The sequence below is a fragment of the Hemitrygon akajei genome, chromosome 14 (assembly GCF_048418815.1).
Source record: "Hemitrygon akajei chromosome 14, sHemAka1.3, whole genome shotgun sequence".
Lineage (NCBI taxonomy): Eukaryota > Metazoa > Chordata > Chondrichthyes > Myliobatiformes > Dasyatidae > Hemitrygon > Hemitrygon akajei.
The window spans coordinates 64,669,379-64,692,513 of NC_133137.1; the positions used below are offsets into that span (position 1 = coordinate 64,669,379).

A 23,135-nucleotide genomic window follows, 5' to 3' on the forward strand; every position below is an offset into this window, starting at 1 on the left:
CTTCTTGAGAATCGCAAGATCGCTATTAATTCGGGTCTTGGACCCAGGAAATGAGAGAGAATCCTCAAGGTTTTGGAATGTGTCCTGGCCCCTCAGCAAGACAAAGCAACGGATTTGGCCATTGTTTCTTGGAGACACCTTTGTGGATTGCGATCCTATACTACGTGCCAGCTCTCAGGGCAACGTGGGCTGGGCTACGGGGAGAGATTGCATCATCCCAACCTGATTGACATCTGCTACCTGGCGAGTCCAGATAAAAGAGGGGCTGTAGAGACGGCCCCTCAGACACACCAGAAGAGACGCTAGCGATCCTGTATAGCGGGCAGCCATTTGAAGGAAGCCACGTGTGTTCGGTTCTCAGGCCTGGGAGCTGGTGGCTGATACCACAGAAACGAGTTTCTGTAACTAACAACGGGGAACCAACTCCCCCGACACATCGGATCGGCCTCATCGAACGACCCAGGCAAGTTTCTCCTATCACAAATCTCTCTCTCTCTCTCTCTCCAACAAGTGAAAACCCAGCAGTCCCCAAAGGCTAAAGCCTGCATGAACTTGAGAGACTTTATATTTCCATCGGACAATATTTTTACCCCTAGACAAAAACGATAGAGCTACTTCTTATTGATGATTATTACTATACCCGCGCTTTAGATTGAATATTGACGACGTATATTATCTGAATGTTTGTATTAACCCTATTTTTGTGCCCCTTTATAAATAAAAACTTGTAAAAATAGTACCATCAGACTTCAACGGACCTCTCTATCTTTGCTGGTAAGTGACCCAGTTACGGGGTTCGTAACACTACTATCCCCATTAGCAATATTTATTAAATTCAAGTTCAATACACCCAAAAGCTAAAATTAAGCTTGCAAGATAAATATTTCCTTGTACTCAGAGGCTGAGGTGATATTATAAATAATTGCTAAAGGTAAGAATGATGGCCAGTTCTGTTGCCTCACAGATAAAACATCTACCTTTGATCTTAACTTTGGATGTTAACTGTGGTTTTGACATGTCCTTTAGCAAGAACGGCAAGTCAGCATACAGAGAGGAGGTGCAGCGGCTAACAAACTGAGGCAGAGCCAACAACCTGTCTCTGAATGTGAACAAAAGAGATGGTTGTTGACTTCAGGAGGGCACATTGTGACCACTCTCCGCTGAACATCGATGACTCCTCGGTAGAGATTGTTAAGAGCACCAAATTTTTTGGGGTGCACCTGGCGGAGAATCTCACCTGGTCCCTCAACACCAGCTCCATAGCAAAGAAAGCCCAGCAGCGTCTCTACTTTCTGCGAAGGTTGAGGAAAGTCTATCTTCCACCCCCAATCCTCATCATATTCTACAGGGGTTGTATTGAGAGCATCCTGAGCAGCTGCATCACTGCCCGGTTCGGAAATTGCACCATCTTGGATCGCAAGACCCTGAAGTGGATAGTGAGGTCAGCTGAGAAGATCATCAGGGTCTCTCTTCCCACCATTAAAGACATTTACACTACACACTGCATCCGTAAAGCAAACAGCATTATGAAGGACCCCACGCACCCCTCATACAAACTCTTCTCCCTCCTGCCATCTGGGAAAAGGCACTGAAGCATTCGGGCTCTCATGACCAGACTTTGTAACAGTTTCTTCCCCCAAGCCAACAGACTCCTCAATACCCACAGCCTGGACTGACACCAACTTACTGCCCTGTACTGGGCCTATTGTCTTGTTTATAATTTATTGTAATGCCTGCACGGTTTTGTGCACTTTATGCAGTCCTGGGTAGGTCTGTAGTCTGGTGTAGTTTTTTTCCCCGTTTTTTTACGTAGTTCAGTGTAGTTTTTGTACTGTTTCATGTAGTACCATGGTCCTGAAAAACGTTGTCTCGTTTTTACTCTGTACTGTTCCAGCAGTTATGGTCAAAATGACAATAATAAGTGACTTGACTTGATCCTGAAAATTTTCATCAAGGCACCTATCAGCTTACAAATTCCAATGAATACAAACCTAACTTATGTAAAATATCATAAATCAACCATCACCATTATCAATATACCTGCTATAGATGCAGAAACGAATTCCCCAGGGAGCTCACTGTTCATGCACTCGCAAATGTAGTAAATTGAACAGTTTTGAAACAGACCAAGCATCTCAATAGGAAAAAACCATGAGCCCTCTAGGCCAATAGTAACAGAAGCAATGTGCTCTATCACAATGTGCAACTTACAGTCCAACATTTAGTTCACTCTACCATTATTACCATGCCGAAAAATCATTCCTGGCTCAAATGATCACAAGCGTGAGTATGCCAACTATACCAGAAGGTGCGGTGCCAAATTGCTGAAGCAGCAACTCCAGACTAGACATGTGCCAAAGTGCAAAAACGCATGTAACATGTAGCATTAAGTAACTCCAAAGAATCTAACTAAAGCATGATATGCAGTCATTAAATAGCTAAAGGAGATAGCAGCTCCAGAACATCTTTATCCTCAGTAATGGTCAAGTTCAACATGTGATTGCTTAAGACAAGCTTGATGTTTAGCCTTGAGTGTATTTTCCATTTTAGCTCCCCTCTCCCTGAGATGCAATCATGATAGAAGTCAGCCACTGACAACTTGATTCATTCTATGCACTAAAGGGTTAAGAGCACTGATTAAAGCATGGAATTCAGATAACATTTCAAACATTTTCTGAGAAAAAAAGACTCCAGAAACTGCAAAACCATTAACCAAGCTGTTGTAGTTCGAATTCAGTACAGGCATCTGCCCAGATCTATCTTTTCCTGTTCACAAAAGATAGACTGGTTATCAGACAGTCTACTCTCAAAGTAATGAAAGATGTCATCTGCAGGGCTAACAGAGAACATGATAACCAACAACCTATTAAACAAATGCAGATTTAAGTTTTGCTAGGCTTATTCTGCTTCCTTCCTCACAGCCTTACTCCAAACATATACCAAAAAGTGGAATTCTAGGTAGGGAAGAGTGACTATACTGAGTTGCTACCATTAATTCTTAAGCAGAGTGAGGAAAGTTGAAAATGTGACAGATTCTTATGTTAACACTACCCTGTTGGGAATACTGCATGTCCCAACAATGTATTACAATAGACTTAAATGATAGAAATTGTAAGATGTTGTCACATTAGCAATGATATAATTTCACCAGCTCTCAAATTTGTTCCCCCAAATTTAGTCAGCATTAAAAGCAATTTGGTGCCTCCAAATCAATTTGCATCCTTAAAATGATATTTTTACTTCTTGTTCAGCCAAGTACTTGTACAATTTTTAAATTAAACAATAAAAACTTACTAGCTTGCAATAAACTTGCAATATGCTTTAATGCTGAGTACATCATCTCACCTGCCTTCCATTCCAGGACTAGATACATTTTCTTCTTCACTGCTTTCAGCTCCATCTTCTATAATTTGGTAGAAAACACAAATGTTACCCTTTCGATTTGCTTTACAATTATACAATAATTCACAGAAATTGTAAATGTCTACAAACTTAAAATACATCTATAATTACAATCACCCCTGCATTTCATAACATCTGTGCAGAAAGTCAGAGATACATTGGTGAGGTTTAGGACAGTAATCAAGGTACATGAGAAATACCTCATGACATGACAATAAAACTGACTTGATGACTTGAAATAAGCAAAACATATGCCTCGTACCAGCATACTACACATTTTGTAGTCCAGGCATTACAAAGTCCTTGAACTCCACAAGACCTTTTCTCAAATGTATTCATGAAGTAATTTTAATTTCCCAGCTAAATAACAACATCAATATCACTATATTTGGAAATACAAAAGGACAACAGGTACATAAGACTTTCTGAACAAGTTTACATCAACATCATATCACCTTGACTTGGATACACTTCACTACTTCTTTATAGTAATTCCATCCAAATCCCAAAACATTCTTTCTAGCAGCACTGAAAGATTAATGTCAACTGTTGTTTATAGCATAACCAAAATGGGAACATCTTCAGATCCCATTATATACAGGAGTTTAAAGTACAATTTGGACAATAAAGGCAAGTCCTGGCAATAACTTTTATATGACAAATAGAATGGCTGAAACAAAAAGAAAGATGCTTATAATTGCTATTTGCCATGGATTTACAAACAAAACATCTGCTGCTCATTTTCAACTAAATTGAAACAAAAAATAGCATTCATCTTCATGGACAAGGAATCTGCCAGTTATTATGGCCTGAAATTCAATCACTCTGCAAGAATTACAGTAGACTGGTCCAAACTCTACTGGAACCCCTCTTCCCTCACTATGTTTTCACTCTCCAAGTGGAATACTTTAAATGGGGTCTTGTGCATAAATTAAGATTACAGAGAAGTTAGTGTATGACTTATAAAAGAAAGTATTAGCTCAAAATAAAAGACACTTGCGTGTTTGCCCTGTAATACCAATCACTTATTTTCTGCCAAAGTACTCTCTATTAGTGTTGGTGGATAACTGGTTCAAGATTACATGATACACTCTTGAATGTGCATGGGCTGCAACATAAAAGTAGACAGACAATTAAAGCATAACATACAAATTGATCGATCATTTCTAAGGCTTGAAGGCCTGAGCCGTAGGGTGAAGTTGGCCGGTTCAGGTCTTTATTCCCTGGAACATGGGAAAATGAGGAGTGATCTTACATTAAGTGTATAAAGTTATGAGAGACATAGTAAGAATTTTCTCCACAGGGTACAGGTGTCCAAAACTAGAGGCATATGTTTAGGGTGAGAGGAGAAAAAAATTAATGTGATCTGAGGGTCAACATTTTTATCCAGAGAGTGGTGAGTACATCTAATGAGCTGCCAGAGGAAGTAGTTGAGGCAAGTACAATAGTATCATTTAAGGAGCATTTGGATAGGCACATGAAAAGGCAGAGCTTCAAGGGGACACAGGAAATTGGGACAAACTGGCTGGGCACCATGGGGATCATTGGGCTGAAGAGCTTGTATCCATGCTATTTTGCTCTTTGATTCCTAAGGGAAGTAATTTCTACTTGACATGTTCTAGATGAAAAGACCAGAAATTAATTCCCTCTGAAGTCAGCCTTTGATTTGGGTTTCTAGACTTTCTGTATTGTTTGTTTATCCAAGAATGCTTCTTGTAGAATGATCACTGAGTATCTTCTAAACAATGCTCAATTCAAGTCTAAAGTTTCTCAACAGCTGAATTCTGTTCCCTTTGGAAGATATTAATCTCACACCAAAAGGGATTATTAGAGAACTGTTTTGCACACAGGTTTCACATTTCCATTACTGGATGTAACAAAGCTAATAATCAAAAATAGATGACATTATTTGAAAAATCAGACAAGGTTCCACTGTTTTCTTTGATGGAAGACCCAGAAGGGAATTCTTTTGGAACAAGGATTTAGTTTACTTAAGTCTACAGTGCATTTTAAATATAAAGCAAACTTACTATTCAAATTTTGACCTTTAATAATCTAAACACCAGTTACACATATGCAATGCACATGATTGTAATTAGCTTCACAATCCCAAGTAAAAACAAAACAAATAATAATTCAGGAGACAAAGACCAAAATATTGATTGTGATCAAGACCAGGTCAGTGAATTACTGTTGAATTTAACTCTACAGATTGCTAAATAGAACCCGTGTTACTTCTTGGTTTGAGAAACCTTCCTCCAAGTTGCAAAATGTTTATGAAAATTATTAATCTTAATTTTAAACACGAGATAATGACTACAATTTCCAGTTTGTACATATCAATTTTTGTGTTTTGGATTAGTGCAAGATACCTCCAAAATGATACATTTATATCAATTGTACTTTCACAATAAATCTTAAGAAAGAATGAAGTTAAATAAAAATGAACAGATGAAAAGGATCCAGGGCAACAGTGTTGAACATTCAGTGTGAATGGAGTCAACATTTTGCCACATTGGTCAGTTGTTAACTTCTGGAGCATGTGTATACAAGGATTCAATGGTACATGATGCAAAAGGTGATAGTGAGTCTGGGAAAATAATAATCTGCATTCATATCTCATTAAATGTTGCATGCAGACTTTGAACATTAACAGGTGTTATGATGGATGCAACATTGTTAGCATACAAGCATATTTAGTAAGACATGCAGTTACACAAAACATTTGCCGCAATTAACTTACCCATAGGTATGCTATCTAGCTCTGTGTAAATAATAGTAACCGGGAAAAAGAAGAGCAACAAACCAATCAAAAGGAATCCACTATATATGAACAATATCCTATTGTCAACAAGAATGAACCAGTGCTGAAATAAAATTACATCCAAAGTAACATTTACTATTTGTCTTGACAGAAATGCCACAGGTGAAAATATCATCTGTGCACAAAAATCACAACTTTAAATGGATTGATGCATTATATTTGGTGAACAATACTGGATTATTAATTTTATTTCTATGCATAGAAGTACTTGTGTTGAGAAACTGAGAAATACAATTAGTATTATTGCAGGAGCTCACACTGAAATCTTATCCTATATATTCACTCATGTTTTTTTTTAAAACTTTGCCAATGTGAAGTCACAATTTAAACTACACACTGTAGGAAATGATCAACAAGGTTGAAGCTGTAACGTCTGGCAAAAATCATTAAAATTAATAAAAGATTGAATTCTGAGGTAGAAAATCAATGCTGAAAATACTCAGCAGGTCAGGCAGAATTTTGGAGACAAGATGCTATCTGGATTTTCTTGTGAAATCCTGTAAAACTTTCAGCATTTCTCCACTTAGCAATCAGACAACCCAGCAGTTCTGTTTCCGTGGAAGCACCAAACTTCAAGGTCACTGTTGCTGTCTGTCTAATTGCACTCCAGTCATGGACTGCTCATGGAGTTCTAGCTGTTAAGCTGGGAAATCTGTCTAGTGCAGATTCAACAACAGATCAGGAACATCTTGGGATGAGTGCAGTAAGTTTCAGATCATTTCCAATTTTAATTAATGTTGAATCACAAATAACTCAATTGTTTAAATGACAAATATTTCAAATTTTTATTTCAAAATGCAATTAAAATTTTATTTTAAAGTTTTTGAATTCAAACCAAGAGAAAGTTGTAACAGTTGGTAAGGCTGGCATACAGTTTAACCAACTGTGAAAGCATATGTAGGTGGAACGTTATTCTTATGCGTTGAGTACCTTCATGGATACATTAAGATCCTTAGCATTTATAAAATAGCTTATTTAGAATAAGTAAACAATTCACAATTTAACACCTCATTAATTAATCCTTGATAATTAAAGATTTGAATTATTTTACTAGTGATCACTCCATTTTATACTAACTAATTTGGGAAAACACAGAGGTATCTATATTTGAGATGAGTTTAAGCATCTACATTGCAAAGTTTTAGTTCCAGATTCTCCAATGATTAACTTGGCAGTACTACAAATTACAACCCAAAGAACATTGATAATACTGCCGAAATTTGCACGGATGACTAATGTGTAGATTAGAGTTTACCGATCAACTGTCAGTAAACAAAAAAAGAACAGATTAACATGTTAAAGACTAAATCTTCCATAGCATGTATGATTCATGGGTGACAATTTCATGTCCCAAGAAAAATTCTTGTAGTATGAATCCCCAGTGAATTATACTTGTGGGTAATGCAGTAGGTCGGATAAACATCAGGTTTACTAATGTGTACCAGATTTATGGAAGCCTTTCCAAGAGATTAAATTAAGCAGGTTATAACAGCCCCAGAATTAAGGACCACTCACGATGGAAAAAGTGCAATTGGTAAAGCCCATTATTGTGTAAAAGAAAGTTTGTGAAACCAAACTATAAGAGCAAGATGTTGCACTGGGACTAACCCCCTTTATCCCCACAAATCATCTTACAAACCTGAAAGGTAAAGACGGTCAGAAACTGATTGCTGGGCACAGAGTCAATGATCATCTAGCTACATAAAATGTTAATCCAAAAAGTCTGATCTGCAAAAACAAAAATAATTCTTTTCCCAAAGACTCCTTACATAAATTCTTTACTGCATGATGTTGGGGGAACCATAAAATTCTTCAACAAAATGGTTCTAGAAAAAGCTTTCTTCTTGAGCTCTTACCAGCGGTCACAAGTCTATTAGATTCACTCTCAACTTGAAGCAAGCTATTAGAGTGGAAACTTGAAATGTTGGTTAGTTTCTCCAATGGTTATTGATTTCCATTTTCCAAAACCTAAAATCAGAAGTTTCTGGCTCACAATTTCAAACCCAATCTTCTTTCATTGCCATCCATAATTTTGCCCTTGTAGTCTCCTTGTCCATATATTTGCATAACAAACAATTTAAATCTTATCATTTGACTCCTGGAAGGTATCTGCTTACTAAGTTAAGTGATTAACCTCCAAAACATTTATTTTGCCAACATAACATGCCAAAGAGTAAGAAAGATCCTAGCAGATTGGAAAACTACAAATATAAAGCCAGTATTAAAGACAGGGGAGATATAAGTAATAGGAATTTATTGGCTAGTTGACTTGGCACCTGCCCATTGGAAATTGTGGTAATACATAATTAGGTAATTATAGAAACCTTAAAGAACATAAAACAAATATGACTCCTGATTTAAGAAATGTGAACTGTGTTTGACAAATTGGTTAAATTCTTTGAGGATGCAACCAGCTGGATAGATAAAGTGAACCCCATTAATACTTACATTTAGCATTCCAAAAAACATTTAATAAAGTGCCATATAAAACATTACTACCAAAATTAAGAGCCCAGGACATTAGCCCTAGGGGGAACATAACAGCATGGAGATAAATGGCTAATAGAATGAGTCATAATGAATAAAATTCAATTTAGGTTAGGCAAACTGTAGCTGGCAAAGCACCGCAGGGATCAACATTGACGCCATAGCTATTTACAGTTATTAATGATTCCCTGAAGTAGGGATTGAATATATTGCTATCAATTGTGCTAACAATACAGAAATGGTGAAAAATTAAAAGTAGCAATAGGACATTTGAGTGGACAAAAATTTGGCATCTGCAACTTAACTGAGGTCATTCAGTTGCAAGACAGAAGCCAAATATTATTTAAGTATGGAAACAGCACAGAATGCTGCTATTCATTAGGACCTCTATGTTCTTGCATATGGAACAAAGTTACCATATAATGGTATACTGGCTTCTTTTACAAGGAGGATAGAAGTAGAGAAGCCCCGCTACAATACGGCATTGGTGAGAACACTCTTGTAATTTTGATCTCTTCACTTGAGGAATATACTTGCAATGGAGGGTGTTCAGACAAGTCTTATTTAGTTGTATCCTGGGATGAATGTATTTTCTTTAAATGGAGCAAGGTAAGTCCATACTCATCGATATTAAGAATGAAAGACCTAAAATTCTAGTTTTATCAGTATTTGAGGGAGTTTGGTTGGGTACCAGTATGGAAATTTGAATGTATGTTTTCCAGAACAAGGGGTTCAGATGGGATTCCCGATCTCAGGGGATCATGAATCTTTGGAAGAACACTCCTCAAGAGAGATGAGCAAGGTAAAATTAATATATTTTTGTTCCAAGAGGGAATCAAGGGTTTAGGCAAATTGGCAGGATAATGAATGTCAAGATCAAATCAGTATGTAGCAAGGTTGGAGAACTTAAGTCTACTTCTGCTCTTCTTTCATGTTATGACGTTAATACTGTCCTGTTCAAAAAAGCACATCAAGAGTCTTTGCAGCCAAACCAGCTTAATAATGGCATAGTTGTTGGTTTGCACAGTAACTGTTGAAATGGTACAGCAATTACAAATCACAATGAAAAAGGAGAATACATGGCAGAGCCTTGTGCTCCTTTTTGGGGTAACCTTCCAATAGGATGGTAACAAGTACTACTTCATCACTGACCCGAAATCCAGGACAATGTCCCTTTCTTCGTGACCTCCAGCTGATCCAAAATGCTCATAGTCTTGGATTGTTTGAAGCCATTAGTTTTAAGGGAACTAATGCCTGACAATATGCTATTTCAACATGGTCTAAAAGTTAAATATTTTGAACTTAGTTAAAATGCCTATGTTACATTAACCCTGAGGAATGCACCTGAAATGTCTAACTTACATAACCAAATAAATTTGATTTATAATTATTTTGAGTTATTTTTCCCAAAGCAAATTTATTGACTGGATTTATTTCAACATACACCAAAATTACAAAACTTAATTCCAAACATATTAATTAAAGATGCTAGCAACTGTGCAATTAAATCTTAATGTCATGCACTGGAAACAAAAAATGCATGCAAATATGAAGAGAAGCATAGAACATTTACCTTGTAAAGCATTTCCAAGTAAAGCTTCAAGTTCTGGATTAAATTCAGCTTTCTCTTTCAACATATGGAATAGCAGTTGATTTTGAGTTGAACTGTTAATTTCTATTTGCTTTACTCTGCCTTCTAGAACTTTAATTTGAGATTCCTTTTGAGCAGCCTGAAGACCCTAAGACCAGACAAAATACATTCTGACGTCTGCTCTCTAACATAGTTAAAGCAATTAATCAAATCACGGGTTAAAGTCTTCCTCAACCTCAATAAAGATTGAAAAGTTATTCCAAATCATAATTTGTTCTTGAAGATTGTCCAAAACCATCAAGACTAATATTAACACTAATCTTTTTCATCCTAAAACATACCATTTCTTTTAAAAGTAGTAAAGCTAGGGTCAAAGTTCTCCTCTAGTGGGGAAAAACACCTCAACTGTATACTTTTAAAAACACACAACTTGAAAAATTCTAAAATTTCAGGCTTCAATGCCAAAAACAGTCCATTACAAGCCACTTAGTGAGGAATTCCATGAATTCCAGTACTGCTCAATGACCATTTTTATCCAGGATGTCAAAGATTATAAACCTGAAGCATTCATTAGCTGGAAGTCAAATCTTAGACAGAAGCAATAAAATGACACTTTAGTTTAAAATCTAGAAACCTGAGCAGCAGTGAAGAAATATACTTAGTTAATAGAGCTCCAAATAAAGCACACAAGTCATTCATCAGGTATGTATAAATAACCCCCAATGTATTCGTCACCATTTTCTAATCAACGAGCAATTATTTGTTTTAGCCACCCCAATACCAATCTATATTTTTAAAAAATTGAATTATACAAGAAGTCAGTGATGCATAAAACAAATAATTTGCATTCTCAGATACTGTTGCAGTTAAATTATTAAAAAAACTAGGGACAGAGTAAATAATTTTATTGATAGATAATTTTATCAAGAACTGCAGCAATTTATGAAGGGAGGTCATTATCACCAGATAGAGAGCTGATGAATGGCACACTTAATGTTGCTTACATGGATTTTACCAAGAAATTTCACAATACCTAACATGGGGATTGATCGGAAAAATTGAAGTCCATAAGATGATAGGAAAAGTTGACTAGAATTAAAAGTGAAGTTCAGCATGAGTTGATGTCAATGCTTTTTCGGCATACATCAGTGTTCCAGATTGCCACAATCAGGTACTTCCTAGTTGCGGTTGGCACAGTAGCACAACAGTTGTTGTTGCCGTGGCATTGCTCCAGCAATCTAAGTTTGGACCTGAACTCGAGTGTTGCCTGTATGGAGTTTGCAATTCTCCCCAAGTGGGATTTCCCTGGATGTTTGTTGCTTCCTAGATCCCAAAAACATGCTGGTAATAGGCTGCTGCAAACTATCTATACTGTTAGTGGAGAGCAGGGGAATCAGTAGGAATCATGGGAATAAGGGAGTACAGACAAATGGTCTAATGTGGCTATGCTACACATTCAACCTTTAACTTCAAAAACTTCAGTACTGAATAATGGATGCACCAGAGGTTACATTATCCACCAGAGATTCCCACTACTTGACCTATTAACTTCAGTTTTATATGAAGACTAATTGACTTAATTCAATTGGGCCAAGTTTTGATCACAGATTTACCTTATTAATAACCATTGTGAGAAAGTGATCCAACATGTAACGAGCTTCTGTCAAAGTACAAGAACTGATCACTGCTGAAACATCCACTGTTCTTCCTTCCTCCTGCAAAATGAAATTAAATAATCTTACTGTTTTCAGTGTTGGAGAATGAAGAATAGTTCTCATAATGCAACTTTAACCTGAAATATTAACTGCTTCTTTTCACAGATGCTGCTTGATCAGCTGAGTGTTACAATATTTATGATTTTTATAAATGCACAACCATTTGGGAAGACATATTGCCAAAATAAAGAAAGGAAAGAAAAATAATCCATTGAACCAGCTGCACAGAGAGCAACAGAATGTTGATACTTGTTTTTGCCAATCAAATGCATCTACACTGTGTAGTTCTGAAGAGGTTCATTCAAGCATACTAGTATTAGAATATGCAGACAAGTTAGTACAACTGTTTTCTGTATAAACTAGATGAATCTATTAATGGACCATCACACCTTGCCCCCCTCACATTATTGAAAATATTGTTACTTGAAGCATACACAAAATGCCAAGGAACTCATCAGTTCAGGCAGCATCTATGGAAATGAACAACCAGTCATTGTTTCAGGCAGAGACCCTCATTCAGGACTGGAAAGGGGAAGATGCCAGAATAAAAAGGTGGTGGGAGGGTGAGGGGGACTAGCTAAAAAATGATTGGTGAAGCAAGGTGGGTAGGAAAGGTAAAGGGCTGGAGAGGGAGGAATCTGAAAGGGAAGGAGGAGACCTGGGGGAGGTGATAGGCAAGTGAGAAAGGGTAAGAGGCCAGAGTGGGGGAAAAGAAGAGGGGAGGTTGAGAGATTTTTTTTACCGGAGGGAGAGACCATGCCATCAGGTTGGAGGCTACCCAGGCAGAAAACAAGGTGTTGTTCCTCCACCCTAAGGAAGGCCTCATTGTGGCATGAGAGGAGGCCGTGGGAATTAAAATACTTGGCCATTGGGAAGTTCCACTTCTGGCAGATGGAGCAAAGGTGCTCGACGAACTAGTCCCCCAATTTACCACAGGTCTCACCAGTGTAGAGGAGGCTGTATCAGGAGCACCAGACACAACAGATTACTCCAACAGACCAGCAAATTAAGTGTTGTCTCACCTGGAAGGACTGTTTTGGGTCCTGAATGGAGTTGAGGGAGAAGGTGAATGGACAGGTGTAGCTTGCAAGGATAAGTGCCAGGAGGGAGATTGGTGGTTATTTGCTACTTGTTCAATTAGTTACTTACTTTCCTTGTTCATACACAGTGTTTACGGATAACTAACTTACAGAATGAAACTTCAAGATCTCGGACCCTAATGATCTATTTTATACCACAATTTGGAATTACGGGTTTAGTTAAATGCCGTGATCACCACATAACTTTAGTCATAGCTATAATGGAACTGTTATTGTGCAAAATCTTTTTAAGCTTTAGACCACTGCATGTTCGATAGCGTAAGGGAAACTGTTCAAATTATGACTTCTTTCCTGAAAGCACTGAATTCATTAAACTACTGGCAAGAAATACTAAAGTTAAGGGCAAATGCCAATAGGCACCTAATGTGCACCCTTAAGCTGAATCTAAAAATTAGCTACATTAGAATCTGAAGAGGTACAATAGATTTAAAAAAAATCTTCACTCCATTCCATTTATACTTTGGTGTGGAAGAATGATAAACTGTAATTAAGGAAGTCATTGGAAATTATATATACAGACACTTATTTTTCTATCAGAAACACTAAGAAAAAATAGTAAATTGCCTTACCTTTGCTTCCTCCATCTGCATTATATTGGCTTGGCATTCAGAAATACTATCATTAACATAGTCAATATTTGCACTAAGTGATTCTGTTTCTTCACTAATGCTATGAATTGCTTTATCATCTACACAGTCCAGAGCAAACTTTTCTCTCCTTCTGTTCAGTTTCTCTCGTCTTTTAGTCAAATCTTCACGTTGCTGTAATATTAATAATGGAACAGATAAACAATTTGAAGGCTGAGAACCAATAACATTCTGAAATATAACAAATTAATACTGCTCTTCATGCTGGCTGCATTGCTTAATGCTTATACAAAGACATACAAAATACAGTGGATACCAGTTAATTGGGGCAACCACTTACTTGGGACACTTGTGTGGCCGTTAGACTCAACACCATGCTTAGAGCAAACAGTTTTTAAATAGCTTCAGTTGCATGTGCTTGTGAGTGTTGTCACTGATAACTGGTGAGAAATAAGCAGTAAGACGATTCAGCACTGTTTTGCTCACTGTGGTTTTAAGCATTTAGGCATGGAGATACCAGAAATGGCCGGGAGTGAAAAGGAAACAATTCCACTACTTCAACAAGCTAGGAAATACAAAAAATTTAAAGGCATTGATAATCATTTTGGATATTACAAACCCCATTTCCAGAAAAGTTGGGATATTTTCCAAAATGCAATAAAAACAAAATTCTGTGAAATGTTAATTCACGTGAACCTTTATTTAACTGACAAAAGTACAAAGAAAAGATTTTCAATAGTTTTACTGACCAACTTAATTGTATTTTGTAAATATACACAAATTTAGAATTTGATGGCTGCAACACACTCAACAAAAGTTGGGACAGAGGCATGTTTACCATTGTGTTACATCACCGTTCCTTTTAATAACACTTTTTAATCGTTTTGGAACTGAAGATACTAATTGTAGTAGATTAGCAATTGGAAATTTTGTTCATTCTTGCTTGATATAAGACTTCAGCTGCTCAACAGTCCGTGGTCTCCGTTGTCGGATTCTCCTCTTCATGATGCGCCATACATTTTCAATAGGAGATAGATCTGGACTGCCAGCAGGCCAGTCAAGCACACGCACTCTGTGTCTACAAAGCCATGCTGTTGTAACCCGTGCAGAATGTGGTCCAGCATTGTCCTGTTGAAATAAGCATGGACGTCCCGGGAAGAGATGTCGCCTTGATGGCAACATATGTCTCTCTAACATCCTAATATATGCCTCAGAGTCAATGGTACCTTCACATACATGCAATTCACCCATGCCGTGGGCACTGATGCACCCCCATACCATCACAAATACTGCCTTTTGCACCTTCGCTGATAACAATCAGGATGGACGTTTTCATCTTTGGCACGGAGAACGCCCGTTTTTTTCCGACAACTAGCTGAAATGTGGTCTCATCTGACCACAGCACACTGTTCCACAGTCTTTCGGTCCATCAGAGATGAGCTCGGGCCCAGAGAACTCGCTGGCGTTTCTGCATAGAGTTGATGTATGGCTTCCTCCTTGCGTAATACAGTTTCAAGTTGCACTTCTGGATGCAGCGACGGACTGTGTTAAGTGACAATGGTTTTCCGAAGTACTCCTGAGCCCAGGTGTCTATAATTGTCACAGTAGCATGACGGTTTCTCAGGCAGTGCCGCCTGAGGGCTCGAAGATCACGGGCATTCAACAGTGGTTTCTGACCTTGCCCTTTACGCACTGAGATGTCTCTGAATTCTCAGAATCTTTTCACAATATTATGTACTGTAGATGTTGAAAGACCTAAATTCTCTGCAATCTTGCATTGGGAAATGTTCCTTTTGAACTGACTAACAATTCTCCCACAAATTTAGCACAAAGGGGTGAGCCACGACCCATCCTTGCTTGGAAAGACTGAGCCTTTGATGGGCGCTACTTTTATACCCAGTCATGATACCTCACCTGCTACCAATTAGCCTGCTTAATGTGGAGTCTTGCAAACCGGTGTTACTTGAATATTCTGTGCATTTTTCAATCTTATTTTAACTCTGTCCCAACTTTTGTTGAGTGTGTTGCAGCCATCAAATTGTAAATTTGTTTATATTTACAAAATACAATTAAGTTGGTCAGTAAAACTATTGAAAATCTTTTCTATGTACTTTTGTCAGTTAAATAAAGGTTCACGTGAATTAACATATCACAGATTTTTGTTTTTATTGCATTTTGGAAAATATCCCAACTTTTCTCGAAATGGGGTTTGTACAATGAAAATGAAGGTCTGGAGGAAGAAAATGTCAACAGCATTGTATAAAAGCAGTCCATTTTCCGCATAAGGTGTCTGCATCCATTTTGTTCATTGTGTATACTGGATGAATTCCTCCATCAATAACTATTAAGAAATAATACACTGTTTTATAGTACTGTGGTAGTATTGGCAGTGTTGTAATTTGTTCTGTACTTCATTTAAATGCATAATTTGTTACTCAGATGTCTCCTTTATTCCCTTTTAACTATTTCCATGAAATTTCAGCTAATTGAGGCAGCTACTTATTGGGCCAAAATGGTCTCAATATATCCCAATTAACCAGAATCCACTGTATTAAGCTTACAATTTAACATTATAAGAGAGGTGTAAAAATACATCAGCATTCTTTACTCTTCTAGTCAGCCAGCCTCTTCTAGATCAGGTGATCTAGTGTCACCTACAGTATTAACAAAATTATCAGGTGGGAGGGGTGATAATCAGGGTCTGTTGAATTCTAATTAGGTGCCTGCAATAACTTTTATCAGCCATTTGCTAATGGAAATAAAAAATAAAACTGTTATAAAGGCAAAATAAAATTTCAGAGGTATTAATCAGATTAAGAGATTAAAATAATCAGAAAACGCTACAGAAAAGCAAGATATTAAAAGAATTTTACACAACGTATCAGCACAAGAATACCGTAAATTTGAGATATGTTCTCCTTCACTAAATCAAATACAAAAATTAAAAGCACACTCTCAAACCAAGTGTGCAACTTTTGTATTTTCACAAAATTATTCAGCTCGTTGAAACCAACTGTTCACAGATCTCAAATTGTTAATGCACATAATTTTAAACTCGAAGTTAAGATTGTCAGCTCTTCATAATTAAAATGTAGTATGTTGAAGTAGGCCTTACAACTTAAATTCACAAAACAAACATTTTTGAGAAGTATTTACATCATACAACAAATTCTAGTTATTCGTCCAAGTGTTATTTGTGAAAGCAATCATGTCCAATTTACAGCATTCTACTTTATCCATATAATTTATGACACACAGAATCAGAATAAAGTTTAATATCACCTGCTTAAGTCATGAAATTGAAATTTGTTAACTTTACGGCAGCAATAAATAAATGATAAATAAATGTAGAGGGAAAAAAGGGAAAATGAAAGATCATTATTTAACTGGAACAATTTACCATGCCACTGATCATTAGCGCAAAGCAAAAACACAAGCAGCAATTCAAGAGGCTTCTTGCAAATTCTAATATTCACATTCAAATGAAAATGGAAATAAAGCAAAAACAATAATTAAAAGAAACTTTTACTTTGAGAAGTCTATTCATATCAGCTTCCATGTTGGCAATAGTCATTCTTTGCATAATTATTTCGGTAACCCTACGTTCAAGTGACTGCCATTTCACTCTTGCTGCTCTTGAAGTATATCTACTTGTAATTTTTCTCTGGTACTTCTTTCTGCAATTGATCAGAAGTTATCTGTTATTCCACAGCATTACTTCTATATAATTTATGAACTGTCAGGACAAAGTTAATATATTGAGATAATGTGGAAGAAAAGTCAATAAAGATTTGTTATAGCTAAATTGTGCCTGTGGTAGTTAATTTGAGATTTTTTGTTGAGGCAAGTGAGCTTTGATGAGGTAACTTAAGACGCATGTGTAACCTTTCAAAAGGTTTAGGAACATTTTACGTAGTGGGGTGGAGTGAGGAAGGGAGCAGTGTGAAGAACGTGGGTAGATTTGTGGTCTGACTGCTTGTATGTTTCAACTCAAGCTGCAAGTTGCATACAACATTCTACATCCATGGAGGGGCTGACTGTAGTATGTCATTGTAGCCTTAGCTTCACTGTGAGCAACCTGAGATATTCCCAGGGTGACCATTATTTGTGAGGGACTGTGGTATTATGGGCATCAGGGGTCTATTTTTCAGTCTCCTTTAAGCCAATGTAATTTTAGTTCTGTAATCAGGTGGATGTATGTGATGTTCAACTTCCTGCTTTCTCATGAGGAATGTTTATCAGCGATATCACATAGCCATTTGTTGGAAGGGCTCAAAATAAATCACAGGAAATGATCTAAATATTTATCCACTGTGAAATGAATCAATTATCCAAGGGATTAAAGTTAGAATATTTCAGATTCTAGAACATTCTGGTTCATATTAAATCATTTATAAAGGCAAAAAAAAAACAACCAAATTTTGTTCAAATTTGAAAATTCTGAAGGATTAAATAGCGTTAAAAATACCTCAAGCCCCCATTTATCTTGTCTGCTGGAGTAGCCATGGTCCGGGAAGCAAGATTTCTCCCTTTGTACACACCACTGAAGTTCATAGTTCGGTCATGATCGGTTAGACCTGCATGAGATTGTGACTCTGAAACAGGATCTGGCAAGCTCAGTTTTCGGCTCACTCGCCCAGCTACTTTATCCGACATTGGTTTTGAAAGCTTTCTAAGTGCTGTTACCTAAAAGGCAATAACAAAATGACTTGCAGTTCAAACTTGTCCTTAACAAATAGCCAAAAGATGCCGAGCTATTTAAACTATCTATTCCCATCGAGCTGCACTGGAACCATAGCCCTCCATCTGAAAAATACTAGGCAATCTATCCTTGGCTATTTCAATAGCATCTCAAACTGACCATGCTACTGTCATTGAGGACAAGGGTTCTGGATACATAGGAACATCATTTATACGATCCTCTTTCAGTTGAAAGCAATCCTTCATTTTCAATTGAATGTCAGAGAATGTATACAGTATATTTTATCCACCAATAGATTTTCCTACCCAAAGGCATAGGAGTATCTTTACATAAAAAAAGGCTCATCTTTCCCTGCAGTTTTTAGAGCTAATTGGAATTATGCTATAAATATCAGCACCATCCAAATACTAAAATAAGTAATTTTTTTTGAAATTCTGATACTTTCCTGTCTGAATTAATAACACTTAAACAGATTGTCTGGTTATTAGCATCATATTGCTACTTGTGTGAAGCTGCTATACTCAAACTGACTTTTTAAATCCCTATATTCCCTAAGTAGTACACTTTTAAAAGTACTCATCCCACTAATTGCTTTGGAGTATCTGAAGTCAATTTAAATACAAACATTTTTGATTGAAGCATCAAAAAGAATTGTGATACAACTTTAAGTTCACATTTTCCATCAAGCTTTAATGGTACTTTACACCTCTACTTTCCCAACACTGCATCCCTAGATTCCATAGGTAAATTTTTAAAACTTCCTGTCTTGAATATGCCAAACCATACATCTGTTATTTTGTCATTCATTCTCATGTCCAAACTTGCCCTATTTGAAGTCACTGACAGAGCCAGAAACAAATTATTTTGTACCCGGTTAATGATTTTGGAATTTAAGTGTGTAATAGAAGACAATGAAGCATGCTCTGAACTTTACACAGGATTTATCATTCAACATTCTTTTGTAATAGCTCCAAATAATTAAGGTCTAAAACACAATTATTTAAAGTATATTCTGAATCAAGATAGCTGCACAATTTTACCTTGCAATTTAAGCTGATCATTGTGCAAACAGGACAGGGATAACTCATTTGAGATTTCCATTTCAAAAGAAATTTTCCAAGAGTTTTCGATCAGAAAAAAATACATTGATAAACTCCCATTTTAATAACAACTCTTTACAGCATTTTTGTTCACAACACTGAAACTGATAACACACACAAAATGTTGGTGGAACACAGCAGGCCAGGCAGCATCTACAGGGAGAAGCGCTGCTGACGTTTTGGGCCGAGACACGAAGGGTCCACCAGCATTTTGTGTGATGTTGTTTGAATTTCCAGCATCTGCAGATTTCCTTGTGTTTGCACTGAAACTGATAACACAGCTTTATCCATATTTACTTCACAAGAGACCTTAATTTCAATTTTTATATTTAATATATATATAATAATAATAATAAATATAATATATAATAATATATAATTATTTTTTATAATTTACAAAGCCTTTGCGCATTAATTTCTCAAATGTGATGTTATCATTTAGTGGAATCATTTTACTGCTATAAACAATACTGATCATGGAATCATAAAGACAATTACATTCTAATTTTCAGCATATTTAAATTTCAGCTAAGTTTTCCATCAATTTGAAAGAATATTATATACACAGACAAAATGATGAATAAATGGCTCACCTCCTCAGTTCTGCGCTTTAGAATTATTTCTTGTTGTCGCTTCTTAGCTTCCAGAATTTTCATTTGATGCTGAAGGGGGATAAAAGGGAAATGAAGGCCTGTGCTCTGTTATATGTTCAGAAACTCAAAAGATCTTGCCTTTTGTAGTTGAAGCAGGCCAAAATAAAAAGGACAAAAACCTGCAGTTTTATATTTCTAATAAGTCTATACATAGTGTTGTGCATATTTTTTCAGGTTCAATAACTAACTTGAATACATAAGAAAAATAATGTAGTATTCAGTATTCTGCACAAACTTTGCTGAATGACAATGGACACACTTATTACCACAGTACTGTGTTACATGGGGTGGAGATACATTTCTAACAAAATAGGTGCAAGGTGCTCTTCTCTCCATTAGCCTGCAGGTCATCTGTTAAGCAGGTAGCACCTGCTTAACATCTCCCTTCCCCATGATCAGGGGTCATGTGAAGCCATGAGAGCAGATGGTAGATAGTTGTATGAGCAGCCAGTGTACATCACAAGTCCTGTTTATGTGACCATTGATGCCAGGCAATCTCTGAAGAGTACTGATAATGGCTGAAGTCACCAGTCTTGTAAAGACACTGTCCAGAAGAAAGCAATGGCAAACCACTTCTGTTGAAAAATTTGCCAAGAACAATCATGGTCATTAGATCATTATTGCCCATGTCATACGACATAGCACATAATGATGGTGATAACTGTGTTGTAACTAACATAGAAATTAAAATATGCTGCTGAACATCTTCCACTTTTAACATTTTTTGACATAGTTGTAAATTTGTTCAAAGACTAAAAGAATGAATAATAAATAGTAACATGTTGTTGAGATATCCTTCAGACTGAGGAAAGCTGTATGGAGTGCATGATGTCACTCACAGATTTGCTAAAATCAGCAAACTCGTGAAGTTCCTTAATGGGTGACGGATTGAGGCACAATGTCAGAGTTACGTGGCATTGATATACGACTGCTCATCGCACTGTGTCCATGCTGACCATCATGTTTCGTCTACTAATCCCACTTGCCTTTGTAATGTACAGAATCTATCAAGGGAATAAAATCTGACATTCTGCACAATATAGCTATTTGCAAACCCTACAGTAGAGTGGATGAGAACACTGAAGTTAAGGGATTTACTGGCTTCACATTTGTTGTGGGGTGGTATTTTAAACTGGATTTGATGCTGAATATATCTCATTGGTCACAATCACACATTGATGATATACTGTATGCAACCAGCAGAAGCAGAATTATTTTAGAACACATGAAATAAAATCATCTGAAATATCCTTCGCCTCTTGTATTATTGGAGGGTGGTGGGATCAACTCTAACATAGTTAGTGTAATATGCAGAACAACACAAGCCATAATTAAAACGGAGGTGCAAGGCAAGAGGATAAAGTGCAAACTAAGCAACTGAGGAAACACATTGAGGTAAACAGTCCCATAAATGACACATCTGATCAAATTCTAACACATCCTAAACAGCTAAGGATAATTGTCTGCCTACTGGCAAAAATTCTGTATCCTCCTACTCCTATTTACAGCGGTGCTAGAAAGTTTGTGAACCCTGTAGAATTTTCTCCATTTCTGCATAAATATTACTTAAAATGTGATCTGATCTGCACACAAGTCCTAAAAGTAGATAGAGAATCCAATTAAATAAATAACACTAAAAACACACTTGTTCATTTATTTATTGAGAAAAATGATGCAACATTACATGTATTTATTGGAAAAAGTACGTGAATCTCTGGGATAATGCCTTGTATAACAGCTATTTGGAGTCAGATGCTCCAATCAATGAAATGAGATTGGAGGTGTAGGTTCTAGAGGTGCCCTATAAAAAAGACATACAAGCCAGATTACTGGTAGAGCTTGCTCTTCCCAGAAAAGATCTGTTTATGTGCACAATGCCTCAATTAAACAACTTTCGGAGGACCTCAGAATAAGAATTGTAGAGATGCATGAAACTAGAAAAGGCAACAAAAGGCTACTGAGTGTTTATCAGTGTACAGCAACACAAATTGTCTACAAATAGAGGAAACTCAGTACTGTTGCTACTATCCCTAGGAATGGGCATTCTGCAACGATCACAGCAACAGCACAATGTACAACGCTGAAGGTGAAAAAAAAATCCAAGGGTAACAGCAAAAGACCTGCAGAAATCTCAAGTCTCTGTTCATGTCTCCACTATAAGAAAAACACTGAACAAGAATGGAAACCACTGCTCTCCAAAAAAAAAACATTGCTGCACGTCTCAAGTTTGTAAAAGGTCACCTGGATGCTCTACAACACTTCTGGGACAATGTTCTAAGACAAGTTTTGAGACAAGAACTTTTTGGCAGAAATGCAAATTGCTATCTTAGGAGGGAAAAGGGCACTGCACAGCAACACCAAAACCTCATCCCAACTGTGAAACAAGGTGGAAAAAGCATCATGGTCTGGGGCTGCTTTGCTGCCTGAGGGCCTGGGCAGCTTGCAATCGTTGAGGAAACAATGGATTCAAAATTGTATCAGGACATTTTACAGGAGAATATCAGGGTGGCTGTCCCATCACCTGAAGCTTAATATAAGCTGGATAATGTGACAAGACAATTATCCAAAAACAAGAGTAAATGAACAACAGAATGGTTTAAAAAGAAGAAAATTTGTGTTTTGGAATGGTCGAGTCGAAGTCCTGACCCTAATTCTATAGAAATGTTGTGGAAGGACTGAAGCAGGTAGTTCATGCAAAGAAGCCCACCAACATCCCTGATTTGAAGCAGCTTTATTAAGAGGAAACACGAGGAAATCTGCAGATGCTGGAAATTCAAACAACACCTTATATACCAGCTGGGTAGCCTCCAATCTGATGGCATGAACATTGACTTCTCTAACTTCCGTTAATGCCCCTCCTCCCCTTCTTACCCCATCCCTGACATATTTAGTTGTTTGCCTGTTCTCCATCTCCCTCTGGTGTTCCCCCCCACCGCTTTCTTTCTCCTGAGGCTTCCCGTCCCATGATCCTTTC

At 37.0% G+C, this 23,135-nt stretch overlaps 1 protein-coding gene across 5 annotated transcripts in view; it reads right to left on the reverse strand.

Annotated features, from left to right (window-relative positions):
- kif21a (kinesin family member 21A) overlaps positions 1-23,135 on the reverse strand; it is a 138,300-nt gene that overhangs the window by 33,217 nt on the left and 81,948 nt on the right. For 3 of the 5 annotated variants that reach the window (XM_073066260.1, XM_073066259.1, XM_073066257.1), the window contains exons 17-24: positions 20,102-20,170; positions 18,175-18,392; positions 17,236-17,383; positions 13,689-13,880; positions 11,918-12,019; positions 10,287-10,452; positions 6,146-6,166; positions 3,346-3,403 (exon numbers count right to left, since the gene is read on the reverse strand). In XM_073066260.1, the coding sequence (XP_072922361.1) occupies positions 3,346-3,403; positions 6,146-6,166; positions 10,287-10,452; positions 11,918-12,019; positions 13,689-13,880; positions 17,236-17,383; positions 18,175-18,392; positions 20,102-20,170 (974 nt within the window). The remainder of the gene's footprint in view (positions 1-3,345; positions 3,404-6,145; positions 6,167-10,286; positions 10,453-11,917; positions 12,020-13,688; positions 13,881-17,235; positions 17,384-18,174; positions 18,393-20,101; positions 20,171-23,135) is intronic. The other 2 variants (XM_073066261.1, XM_073066258.1) reach the window with 1 other exon arrangement.